General features: G+C 54.0%; 1 protein-coding gene across 2 annotated transcripts in view; it reads right to left on the bottom strand.

The window, feature by feature from the left end:
- The window catches only part of RHBDL3 (rhomboid like 3), a 52,422-nt gene extending 39,508 nt beyond the window's left edge, over nucleotides 1-12,914 (bottom strand). The window contains exons 1-2 of one of the 2 annotated variants that reach the window (XM_027516671.1): nucleotides 12,578-12,914; nucleotides 10,973-10,996 (exon numbers count right to left, since the gene is read on the bottom strand). In XM_027516671.1, the coding sequence (XP_027372472.1) occupies nucleotides 10,973-10,996; nucleotides 12,578-12,682 (129 nt within the window). In that variant the 5' untranslated portion in view covers nucleotides 12,683-12,914. The remainder of the gene's footprint in view (nucleotides 1-10,972; nucleotides 10,997-12,577) is intronic. The other variant, XM_027516670.1, reaches the window with a different exon arrangement.
- Nucleotides 12,915-13,267: the final 353 nt, after the last annotated feature.

Here is a 13,267-nt window from a genome sequence, read left to right on the forward strand (position 1 = left end):
ACTTGGCACGCACACACACAGGGAACGAAGAGGCCACATGCCAGGCAAGGTGGCCAAAAAATAAAATTAAAAAATTATGGGAAACCCTTTTGGAAGGGCATGATGCATAAAACCATATAAACAGTTCTTCAAGGTCTTATAAAGTGGAGAAACCTGTCTGAATTGTTCAGCCCAGCATTTTCTAAACTTATTGGATCTTTGATCATAATATTTTTTCACAGCAACACTCCATGCAACAAATTTTGGGGGAAATGCATGAATCCATAATAGAGGTGCTTTTCCCTTCTTTGAAACCAGGCCCCTTTGTCCGTGGTTTCAAACCAGCCTTTGACCCCCACCTCATGAATGGCAGGCCCTTGAGGCAGTTGTCCGGTGTCCTCCAGCAAAGTTAGAAATCTCCCAGATCCTGGCCCCAGGCAGAGGGCTGAGGAGGGTACCAAACCCTGGGAGAGAAAGAGGAGGAAGTGATGGGCCTAATGAGCTGCTGAGCTGAGATCTGCCTGCTCAGCACCCAGGACAGCGGCGCCACTTCCCTCCCTGCCGCAGGCCCGAGAGCCCAGCCAAGCTTCAGCAGCAGCAAGGCACAGGAGAAAGAGGAAGGAACACGCCTACTGGATGGCTCATTTATATGTGTGATCCAGGCTCCTCTGTCCATGGGATTCTCCAGGCAAGAATGCCAGAGACGGTTGCCATGCCCTCCTCCAGGGAATCTTCCTGACCCAGGTATCTCTCATGTCTCTTGCACTGGCAGGAGGGTTCTTTACCACTAGCATTACCCAGGAAGCCCCACCTAGAGAGCCATCCTGGTACAGACCTCTCAGACCCAGAAGGTTAGGACCTAGAGTCTAAGGAAGGCTTCCATCTCGGCCCCACTGTCCCCTGTTTACCAAGACAAAAAGATCCCTGGGAAAGGACCACATAGTGTGAATGCTGGGGCAGGGGAAGGTGCAGACAGCCACCCCTCCCCACTCAGGGGGTTATCACAGCTCCTCTGCTGGCTCCTTGCACCATTACCCGGCTTCTGGGCTAAGCAGAATTAATGAGGCTGCCCTAGGGTTTCGGGCTCAGCAGAGTTGTCCCCACTCAGCAGCTACAGCCCACCAGGGAACTCTGGTCCATTCATGGATATTTACAGCCCCATAAATTAGGTCCAGGCCTGCAGCTGCCGAGGTCAGGAGGTGAGGTTATGGGAGTAGCAGCTTTCCCTAGCACTTCTGCCTTGCAAATGAGGATGCTAATTCGCCCCATAGAGAAAACCACCTCACACCATCCGCTCTGTCTTTTCCCCCAGACCTGAAATACATATTTTCACAATAATTTCACAGTTTTGTTTTTTTCCTGGCTGCCCCACACAGCTTGTGGGATTTTAGTTCCCCGACTAGGGACTGAACCTGGGCCCTAGGCAGTGAAAGAGAAGTCCTAACCACACTAACCATTCCTAATCAGGGAATTCCTCTGACCACTTTTATTCTCACATCAATCCTAGAGTATAAGTGTGATTAGTCCCATTTAACAGATATGGAAACTGAGGCACGCCAAGATGAATGATCTGCCCAGAGGCACTTCAGTGAGTAGAACAGGGTACCTCTCTGGCCTGCTTTAAAGCAGCTGAAGCTAGGAGTGGATTTATGAAGACCTCAAGTCTCCCTGGGAAGGAGAGACCAGTTTTTAAAAGCCTGGTTCCGACCTCTTCTGCCCTCCAGTCTCCCCACCTGGAGGCATGAGGGGCGCTCAGCTCCCCTGAGGTCTGGCCAGGCATCTGACGGCGAGTGAACCTTCCACAATTCTAGAATTCCCAGTTTTATTATTTCTGTCCTTCCAGCTGCCAGCCCAGGGCTCCATCCCTCCCAAGGGGCTTCTCCCAGAAGCTCTAGGCCAGACTCCTGAACATCACTCCCCATTAGTCGAAGAGCTGATCCCCCGGATCTGAGGCTGGCAGGCTGATTAAGAGGCTGGAACACATTCCCTCAAGCAGAGAAGCCGGGGATGTCTTGGCCTGGATCCAGGCTGAGCTGCTGGGCAGCTGGTCTATTTCCAGAAAACCATCCGGCCCTCTCTCTCAATACCTGGGCCGTGAGGGGAAGACGAACTCCCAGACTCCCCCTCCGGGGTGCAGAAACGGGGGTCAGGTGGGTGCCCAGGCATAGGGGCCACCTCTTCCCTCCAGGCCCTGCCCATCTCCACTCTGAAAGAGAGCCTCCTGGAGGACCCCGCTTCTCCCCTTCAGGAGTCCCCTCCCCAAAGAAGGCCTTGGAGGTGCACAGGCCCTGAGGGGCAGCTGGGGGCTGGGACTCAGGCTGGCCCCTTGGGTCCCAGAGGCAGATGGAACGCCTGTGCTGACTCATCCAGGCCCGGCCGTCACGGCTCCTGGGGGACTGAGGCCAAGTCACAGCTGTAAAGGCAGGGCGGCCGCTGGCAGGGAGAGGTGGGAGTGGGTTCGAGTGGGGAGGGGGTCTTACATCTTCCCCACCCCACCTGCTTCAGCCTAAACCCATTTCCTCCTGCTGTTTCTCTTGGAAACTACCAACGGGTCCCGCTGGATGCAGGGAGGAGGGAAGTGGGATGCAGACCTCTGACCAGGAGCAGGGTGGGCAGGATGCAGGGTCACCAGGCTCCTTCGTCTCCTGTGGCCCTCAGCCCCGATGCTGAAGCCACCCAGGAGCCTTGTGCACTCACACAAACCCCTCTGCAGAGGGTCCTCATTTGCTTTTTGTTTGGGGCCCCACCCCCAGGCCTCAGTTTCCTCCTCTGTAAAGAGGGGATTGCACCACTCACCTCCCAGGGTTATTAAGAGAGCAAAATGAGATGACCTGTGTGCACACAGCAGATGCTCAGTGTTTGCTCTCTCAGAGGAATACTTTCCAACTCAAACCTGTACCGTCCTTTTAAAAAAGGTGATGGGAAACTTCCCTGGTGCTCCAGGGGTTAAGACCAGGCTTCCACTGCAGGGCACTCAGGTTTGATCCCTGATTGGGGAACTAAGATTTTGCCTGCCATGTGGCGTGGCCAAAAAATAATAGAAGATATAAATAAACTTAAAAAGCTGGCGGAGGACTTCCCTGGTGGTCCAGGGGCTGAGAATCCACCTGCCAACACAGGGGACATGGATTGGATCCCTGGTCTGAGAAGATTCCACATGCCGAGATGCAACTAAGCCCATGTGCCACGACTACTGAGACCGCTCTGGAGTCCGTGTTCTGCAACCAGAGAATCTACTGCAGTGAGAAGCCCGCGCACAGCAACGAAGACCCAGTGCAGCCATAAATAAATACATTTTCAAAATAAATTTAAAAAGCCGGTGGAACAAGGCTGGCCAAGTTGTCCACAGCTCGAGACGCTCATCAGCTCATTTCCGTAACACAAACCAGGGCCCTGTGCCCAGGCTCACCAGGAACTGTCAAATGGGAACCCTGGGTAGAGGAGGCCTGCCCTGGGCTCTGATCACCTGGTGCCTGAAGCCTTGTTCTCGCCACAGACTTTCCCACAGCCAGTGAGAGGACGGAAAAACGCTTGGACGTCCATCCCCCCGGCCCCTACCCCCGGCAGTCTCTATCCAAAAACTTCTCTCCTCTCTGTGCAAAGTTCAGAGGGAACATGGTTTTCCAGCTCTTGCCCTGAAGAAATCAGCTTGATAAGCTGGAAGGAACCCCAGCATGGGGATCTGGACACTTTGATTCAAGACCTAGAACTATTACCCAGAGGTAATTTTGAAAATGGTGTCAATTTCTTCAAATTCCAGTAACACAGTAACAACCACGTGTGTTTACCAGGGGCTCACTACACACCACCTCATGCTGTGCACCCAGCATCTCATCAGGCCCCGAAAGAGCCCTGAGGGCAGGCAGCTGACAGATGAGAAAACTGAGGCTTGGAGACATCACCCAGCTGGCCCCTTGTCACGTAGCAAGCAAGGAGAAACAGAACTGGGACTCAAGCCAGACTCCGTGTCCTCGCCTGTCCCTTAGTCACTCGGGGTGCTGAGGAAGCGGCCAGAAGTCTGCGTGGCCCGGCGGCAGAAACACAGGTCAGAGAGAAAGCAGAGCTGGGCTCTTGTCTCAGTCTGATACTCCAGCACCAAGTGACCTCCTAAGGTCACAGACTTCTGTTTCCTCATTTGCAAAATGAGCAGACTGGACAAGCTGCTTCCATCGACCTCCTGATAAGCCGAGGTCCTCGAGGTGGCCGCAGCCCCAGAGGGGCCGACCGGGGCAAGGTGGCCCACAGCCAGGGCCAGCGCCTGGAGAGGACATCAGAGCCAGAGACGGCGTGGGCAGGGATGTAGCTGGACCTGTTCGCTTCCACATGTGTGTGCCTGTTCCGTGTCAGGCAGGCAGCCGGGCAGCACACCACCTCAGCTCCCTCAGCCTCACTGCTCAGCTGCTACCCAGTGCCTTTCTGGGAGTCAGGCATAAAAGTGTTAATGCAGCATGACTGCTGGGGTCCCTGGGGGCAGGGGAGGGGAGTGGCCTTTGTGGTGGAGGAGAGTCCACAGACTCTAGGGACCTGGACACCACCTGATAAGGGGCTGGAGGCACAGAGCCCAGGCAAGGCAACCCCTCTCTGCTGGTTAATCCTGTGTCCCCAGGGGCGCCGCCAAGGCCCCCGAGTCTGGGGCACGTGTTTTCTCTGCGGCTCCTCACTAATCCATACAGCAGTCTCATCTGTACCTCTTTTCAGCTCCCAGAATCGTCTTAAGCCAGCCAGCAGGAGAGTAAATGAGGTAGGCTTTAGGGTCAGGCTCAGGAAGGACCCCAGGCTGGGGGCAAGGGGACTGAGTAGAGGAGATACTTGGGGAAAGCAAGCAGAAAACTCCTCTGAGCATACAAGTGGCTCTGTCTCCAGGAGTTGGGGCTGGGAAGGAGGTTGTCTAGAGGCAGAGACCTTCCCTATGGAGGAATGGATCTCAGAAATGACTCTGGGCTTATTCTAGCAAATTCTGATTCCCCATCAAAAAACAGCTGTCAAAGGTATACTACAGCTTAAGACTTCATGCTTCCACTGCAGGGGGCGTGGATTCAATCGCTGGTCCGGGAACTAAGATCACCCATGCTACTCAGCATAGCCAAAAACAAAACAGGAAAACCCAAACAAACAAAAACACCAACCAATATCCACTGGGTATCAGACATTATTAAGAGAGTTTCCACTTCCATTTAACTCCCACAATCATCCCTAGACTTAAAGATTATCCTGTCCATTTTAGAGATAAAGAAATTGAGGCTCAGAGAGCTAAGGTCACTTGACCCCAATCACAGAGTCAGTAGGGCTTGAACCCAGGACTATTTGCCCCACATATAGGGTTTTCTCCAGCAGCCCACCCAAGCAGCCTCCTGCTGTGGTTGTAACATGTTTATAATTTTGGAGGGAGAGTCAAGATTTGCCTGCTTCCCTTCTGGGAGATTGGCAAAGTTAGGGGTCTCTTCTTGGAGACTGAAAAATGCATGCTCCCAGTGGGAAGGGGAAAAACGGGAAACATGATCAATTTCCTTCTATTTCTCCCTTTTCCTTCTCACATGCTTGAGCTTGGAAAGCAATTGTGCTCTGTTGACTTAACAGAACTCTGCTCCAAACCGTTTTGCTCATTAAACATTTGGAGATCTTGGAGGCACTTGGATGTGTGAATGTGGCAATGGTTTTCCAACCCCAAAGCCTTTTATGAGTTAGCAGACTCCAGTCCTATGTCTGCCACAACCTGCTGTTTGACCTTAGGTCCTTGAGGGTACCTCCCTGGAGTCCAGGAAGGACTGGGAGACTATCAAAGCATAACCTGAAAAAGAGAAGCTTGGAGGAAACCTATGGAAGAAATGTAAAGCAATAACTAAAGGGTAACTGGACAAAATTGTAAATATCAGGGGAATAGATCAGAAATAAAAAATAAACCTCACCACGTATATTAATAAAAACTTACCAAATGATAAAATTTCTCACTATGTAAAGGAAGGCTTTCTTAATAAGTGATGCTGGTATAATTGGATAGGAATTAGATCTGGAGGGAGTAAAGGGTTAGAGGATTTTTTTTAATCAGAGAAAAAGAAGTAGGAAATAGAAGCACCTATTATGAGATCCTAATGGGGCAGGAGGAGAGGGGGACAACAGAGGATGAGATGGCTGGATGATATCACCGACTCGATGGACGTGAGTTTGAGTGAACTCCGGGAGTTGGTGATGGACAGGGAGGCCTGGTGTGCTGCAATTCATGGGGTTGCAAAGAGTCGGACATGAATGAGCGACTGAATTGAACTGAACTGAATGGCAGAAAGCAAAGAGGAACTAAAGAGCCTCTTAATGAAGGTGAAAGAGGAGAGTGAAAAAGCTATCTTAAAACTCAACATTCAAAAAACTAAGATCATAGTATCCAAGCCCATCACTCCATGGCAAATAGATGGGGAAAAATGGAAACAGTGACAGACTTTATTTTCTTGGGCTCCAAAATCACTGCAGATGGTGACTGCAGCCATGAAATTAAAAGACACTTCCTCCATGGAAGAAAAGCTATGACAAACCTAGACAGCATATTAAAAAGCAGAGACGTCACTTTGCCGACAAAGGTCCATATAGTCAAAGCTATGGTTTTTCCAGTAGTCATGTATGGATGTGAAAGCTAAACCATAATGAAGGCTGAGTGCCAAAGAAATGATGCTTTCAAACTGTGGTGTTATTTGAATCAGTTCTAATGAGGTGGATGAAACTGGAGCCTATTATACAGAGTGAAGTAAGTCAGAAAGAAAAACACCAATACAGTATATTGACGTATATATACGAAATTTAGAAAGATAGTAATGATGACCCTATATGTGAGACAGCAAAAGAGACAGAGATATAAGGAACAGACTTTTGGACTCTGTGGGAGAAGGCGAGGGTGGGATGATTTGAGAGAATAGCATTAAAACATGTATATTATCATATGTGAAACAGATCGCCAGTCCAGGTTTGATGCGTGAGACAGGGTGCTCAGGGCCGGTGCACTGGGATGACCCTGAGGGATGGGATGGGGAGGGAGGGGGTTCAGGATGAAGAACACATGTATACCCATGGCTGATTCATGTCAATGTATGGCAAAAACCACTACAATACTGTAAAGTAATTAGCCTCCAATTAAAATAAATAAATAAATTAAAAAAAAAAATGTGGTGTTGGAGAAAACTCTGAGAGTCCCTTGGAGAGCAAGGAGATCAAACCAGTCATCCTTAAGGAAATCAACCCTGAATATTCATTGGAAGGACTGATGCTGAAGGTAAAGCTCCAATATTTTGGCCACCTGATGTAAAGAGCCAACTCACTGGAAAAGACCCTGATGCTAGGAAAGATTGAGGGCAGGAAGAGAAGGAGGTAACAGAAGATGAGATGGTTGGATGGCATCACCAACTCAACGGATGTGAGTTTGAGCAATCTCCAGGAGATAGTGAAGGACAGGGGAGCCTGGTGTGCTGCAGTCCATGGAGTTGCAAAGAGTCAGACACAACTGAGCAACTGAACAACAAAAGCAATTTATGAGATCTGAAGAGGGATGGAAAGTGTCTCAGCTCTGAAGCAACATAAGGAATCATGAAGGAAAAGCCCAATAGACTGAACTGCAGAAAAAGAAGACATTTTTACCATTATTTTACACCATAACAACAGGTTAATATTTAAACTTTAAGATCCAGTATTTAGGAAAACCACTCTGATTCCAAGGCAATGAAAAGATCATTTCCTCAGTGAGAAGTTCAAACAGGAAACAAACACCTGGAATATCTGGGGGCTGAAGTGATGATCTTCAGGCTTCCTACCCGTTATAACTTCTGGGATCCACAGGGAAATATAGGGGAAGGGATGAGGCTGGGTGGCGTGTTGCACTCCTGCTTGAACAGACCAGACGAACACCCAGGATGCCAGTGGGGACCAGCTGGGTGAATTTCCATGGGGCTGGAGTCACCTGTTTTCTTCACCTCCAACTACCCAGAAGGCATTCTGGTGAGGGGGTGTCCATATAGGATCAAAAGGCCAAGGTCATGGTTTCTAGCCCTTGGCTCCAATCAGCATCATGTTGGGTCAAAGCCACTCTACACGCTGAAGAACCAGAGAGCACAGAGAGACTGCTCCAAAACCACCCCTAACACTGGAAAAGGTCGCAGCAGATCCCAGTTTGAAACCAGGTGATCGCTGGTATCCCCTTGACCCAGGAAAGGAAGGCGGACTGACTGGGGCCAGCCTCCCCATCCCATGACCTCAGAAAGGTGAATTCCAGGGCCACATTAGCCAGCAGGGATTCTGACAAGTGTCAGGAGAATCCTACTCCATTCAGCACAGGTCGATCCATCAGGTCTATTCCTGTAAGAAATTGTAGGGAGGCTGCCTGTAACCCCCAGACAAATATTCCTTCCTGAGTGCAACAAGTTCACCATCACCAAATCCTGCCTTCAAGTAGGCCCAGAGGAAGAGTCAGAGAGGATAAGACCCCCCCAGCTCTCCTGGGGCCCTTCTGAAGTTGTACGACCATTTATGGAGCCTCACACCTGCTCTGCATTCAGCCCTATAGGGGATGGTCCAAGGGGAGCTGCACAAAGGAGGGGAGCAGGTGCAGGGGGATGGGTATCTGCCAGAGGTTGGGCCCCCTGCTCACAAGCAGCTCTCCTCAAACACAAAGCACTGATAGGAAGGAAGACAACAGAAACGGGCTCCTAAAGCCGTATGAGGGCTGGGGAGCAAACATAAGGCAGAACTTATAGTGAGAGAAAAAAAACTGTCCAGAGTAAGCTTGGAGAGTTTCTTTCCTAGAAGTGTGTCTGTCCAGAATGGTTTCTGGGTGGGCCTTCCCAGAAGCAGGGGGATGCACTCTGTGACACTCGGGATCTCCCTCCAGTGGGAAAAACTGGATTTCGTGGACCACCCACTGCTCTCCAGTGCCATGCATTTTCTCTGCTCCCTCAAGTTCCAAATCCTTCCTCCCAAAAATTTCCCTCCATCCCTCCAAATCGTTCGTTTCACAGTGTAAACACACAGGCAGGGACTGGGGAAGGAAATTAATCAAATGAGAAAGACACAGACAGAGGGGAAAAACGAACGATACACTTTGTTCTAGGTTTCGATTCTAAATCTGGCAGGAGGTGTGAAGGGTTGGCAGCTTGCTGGTCGTGGCATCGGTGGCAGCAGGCGGCTCCCTCCTGCCTCAGGGCATCAGGCCAGCAGCTGCTGTGCTCTTAGGAGCCCGAGGGGGAGTCGGTCTACCCCAGCGGGACTGGAGCGGTGGGAAGCTCCCCACATCACAGTCAGGCCTTGTGTTAAGATGATGACACCCGCAAATCTCCACTCCAGGCCCACCCTGTCTTTCAAGCTGAATTCCATGTTTTTTCTTTTAAGATTTTTTTGATGCAGACCATTTTTAAAGTCTTTATTGAATTGGTTACAATGTTGCTTCTGTTTCATGTTTTGATTTTTTGGGGGCCCAGAGGCATGTGGGATCTTCGCTCCCTCATCAGGAATAGAACCCACTCCCCCCAAACACTGGAAGGTGAAGTCTTAACCACTGGCCCGCCAGGGAAGTCCCCTGAATTCTGTTTTCAGTCCCACTCGGCATCTGCATTTAGCTGACTCAAACTGAACTGGTCTGAAATCAAAGTTGTCAGTTTTATGAACCCTTACATTTCCTTCTCCTATCAGGTTCGGAAGCTCGATGTTGTACACGCGGTCTGCCTCATCTATTCGGATCTGTCTCCGATCTTCACTGCAGCTGCAGCATCTTGAGTTGCAGCACGGACCTCTTAGCTGTGGCATGTGGGACCTAATTTCCAAACCAGGGATCAAACCCAGGCCCCCTCCACCGGAAGTGCACAGTCCTAGCCACTGGACCGCCAGGGAAGTCCCAAATCTTCATTTAGAATCTCAAAGTAACAGATGGGGTTCACCTCGTCTATTCCAGTCTAATAAGATCTTCCAATTCGCCCATCACCATGTCCTTCTTCCTTTCTCTTCCCACTTTTCCAAGTCACGGTGCTTGTCCCCATGCACTGCTGCGGGCTCCTAGCCAGCTTCTCATCTCCACCCAACTCTCACACAGCATCTTCCCAAGGTAACCCCTGGATCTTGTAACAAACTTGCCAAAAATACTTTGAAAGGCTTCCCCTGCATTCAACAGGATGAGGTCTGGTGCAGGCTACTTTTTCAGCTTTATCTGCCTCTGGAACCCAACACCTTCCCTCTGACCCAACCAGACTGGTGTCTTAAAGTCGCACACACTTCCTGGCATAATCATCTTCAGCCCAGGGCACCATGCTCACTGTTCCCCCACACCCGGGCAGCTTGTGAAACAGGGAGGGAGAAGGAAACAGACAACAGCACGCAAAAGCAGTTCCCAGCAAAGAAGACCATTTCCCTGCTGAAGGCCAAGAGTTGGTCTCCCTGTTCCAAAGCCAATGGGGCACTTACAACTCCACCGCCCACACTTCGACTTGAGGTGTTGCAGTCACATCCTGTTTTCCCCCTATAGCTCCCCCATCCCTGAGGCAAAATCAAGAGTGGTCAGCTTTCAAATAGGGCTCATATTTGAGTCACCCACCAAGGATGGCAGAGATCTGACCTCAGAGATGGCCGTGGATCTGTGACGGTGGAGGGAGAAAAAAAAAAAGGGCGGGGGGGGGGGGGGATGTTCACCTAAGCCCTTCCCCCACCTCCTCAGCCTAAACGGCCAATTCCTTGGCACACAGAGAACATACATCCAGGGCTTTCAATGCGTATTATCGGATTTCTCCCTGGTATAAAGCTGGTTCCCGTGAAGTGGCGTTGGGAGGAGGCAGGTAAGGATCTCTTAAGGGAGCCCCCCCAACCTCCTCCTGAAACCTGGAGAGCAGTACCATTCAGACCCAGAGCTGCCTTAGGCCACACCCCCACCCCCACGTCACCGTCTCAGGAGTGCGGAGCTGGGGAAGCCCACGCAGGCAGGGAGACTGCGGGGAGGGCTGGCAGGAAGGGAGGGGGCATTTAACTGCTCACCTACCTGATCAAACAGGACTTTCCAGTGCTGGTAGAGAAGGAGCCATGCAGGAGAGGAGGAAGAGGAGAGAAAGAAAGAAACACACTTATCACCAAGGCCTCTGCAGCCCCCTGCTGTTTCTGACCTAGCCTCCCGCTGCGGGCCCAGGCTCAGGGACCCGAGGCCAGGGATCCCTGGGAAGAGTTTCCCAAATGAGTCTACACCTAGCAAAGGTGGGAGAACTCAGAATGGGGAGGGAGAGCATCCCTCATTCTGGGACACGCAGGAGGGGACATGAGCAGAGCAAGGGTGATTCTCAACATTCCTTAAAAAAAAAAGAAAAAAGTGTGCCATTCTGTCCAAGGGCCTCTAATAACTTCTGCTGCTTAGCTATCTCGGTGTCTACTCCCAGGCCTGGGAATGCATGCCCGGATGCATCTCCTGCAATTCCATCAGACCCGCTGCAGCAGTCTCCACCTGCTGGGGGTCAAAGACCCCCTATCCGGAAAACACATCCGGGCATAAACATTAAGGTTTGGCCTCTACTTTGGGAGGAGGGGATTCCCGCATGCTCTGAAACCCACCCCTGTCTCTTTGCAGGCTGAGCCTAAGTGAGGAGCCCCTAAGAGTCAGCCAAAGCGATGGGACCAGAAGCAACAGAAGGGGTTTAAGCACAAGAGCCAGAGGGGAAACAACCCTATTCAGACTTCCCCGCGGAGGCTGGGTAGACCGGCGGGGCTGGTGGGGGGAGGTGGGGTGGGGCGGGCTTCACTTCCCGGTCCCCACACTGAGAGGTCAGGGGCAGGGCAGAGCGTCTGCCCAGTTTTTCACCTCTGCGGAGCAGGTTAACCTGGGGAGGGAGAAGCTTAAGAAACTCCAGTTCCCAGGACTCCCCGGTGCCGGCTTTGCCCATGGCTCCCAGGACCGGAGGGAGGTGGGGAGACTCCAGCAGCAGATGGCAGGGAAGCCCTGTGGGGCAGCCCCTCCCTATCCTCACCCAGGGGATCGTCGCTGGCTCCGACGCGGTCTGGGACTCCTAAGCCCCCCTCTGGGAGCGAAAGCTCCCTGGCACTCCTCCTGTGGGTCCTCCAGCCGGGCTCGGGGCCAGGGGCCAGCTAGAATTTCGATCAGGGTCTTGTACAGGGCAGGTGCCGGGCCGGGGCTCATCAGCGAGCGGAGAAGGGGTCGCCAGGGCGGTCTGCGCCGCCGGCTTCCGGGGACTCTGCGGCGCCCGCTCCTTCCCCGGCTCCGAGAGCCCGCAGGTCGCGAGTGGGAGGGGAGGGGAGCCACTGCTGTGACGCGGCCGCCTCTGCGGGAAAACGCCGTGTCCCGGGCACTGCACCAGCCGCGGGGAGGGGGCTTGGTGGCCGGCGGGTCCCCGGCGCAGCGGCGGGCGCTGCGCTCCGCCGGGAAGCCCCGGGAGCCCGAGCAGGGGATGGCGCGCGCGCGTTTCGGGGAGACCGGTTCCCTCCGCCCCCTCCAGCCCGCGGGGACCCGGCCAATCCGGGGCTCTCCCGCGTCACCTTGAAACCTCCCAGTTACCCCGCGGGGGGCAAGTCGGGGGCAGCGGTCCCCACCGCGGCCCCCACCCCCCAGAAAGTTTGCCGGGGCTGGGGAGGGGGCACTCACGTCCTCCGCCGGCGGCCGCTCCTCGGCCTCGGGTTCCAGCTCCTCGATGCGCTCCGCCTCGGCGCAAGCGGCCACCGCGGGGCCCGGGCTGGGGTGTTCGCCCATGCCGGGGCGGCGTCCGGGGCCCGGCGCGGCTGCGGGGCTCGTCCCGGGGCGCCTGGCTAACTTTGCGCCGCAGCGGCCCCGCCGCTCTGGGCTGCCTGTGCGCGCCGCGCCGCCTCCGCCTCCGCCCCCATGGTCCCGGCCCCCGCGCCGCAGCCTCGCGACCCCGGGACGCCAGGCCCTCCGCCGCAAACTTCTCGGCGCCCGCGGCCCCGCCGGCCTCCGCCTCCGCCCCGGCCCCAACGCCCGGCTCCGAGGCGAGGGCGCCCTTGGGCCGGCCCCGGCCCCGCGGCTACCCGCGCGCTCCCTCCTCGCTTCCCGCGGCCCCCGCTCTGCGCCCGAGTCTCCTCCTCCCCGCGGACTCCTCGGGGGCGGTGCGCAGGCGGGGGCGGGGCTGCTCCCGGGACCGCCGCCCCCCACCCGCCACCCCCGGGCGCCACCGCCCGGGCCAAGTCGGTCAGAGCGCCGCGGCCCGGGGAGGAGGAGGGCTGCGGCGGGCTTGGCGGGGAAGTGGCTGCATGGCCCTGGCGGGGGTGGGGCTGCGCGGGCCCGGGCCCCATCACCACCTGCCTCCACCCCGGCCCAGGT

Source organism: Bos indicus x Bos taurus, chromosome 19 (genome assembly GCF_003369695.1).
Source record: "Bos indicus x Bos taurus breed Angus x Brahman F1 hybrid chromosome 19, Bos_hybrid_MaternalHap_v2.0, whole genome shotgun sequence".
Taxonomy (NCBI): Eukaryota; Metazoa; Chordata; class Mammalia; order Artiodactyla; family Bovidae; genus Bos; species Bos indicus x Bos taurus.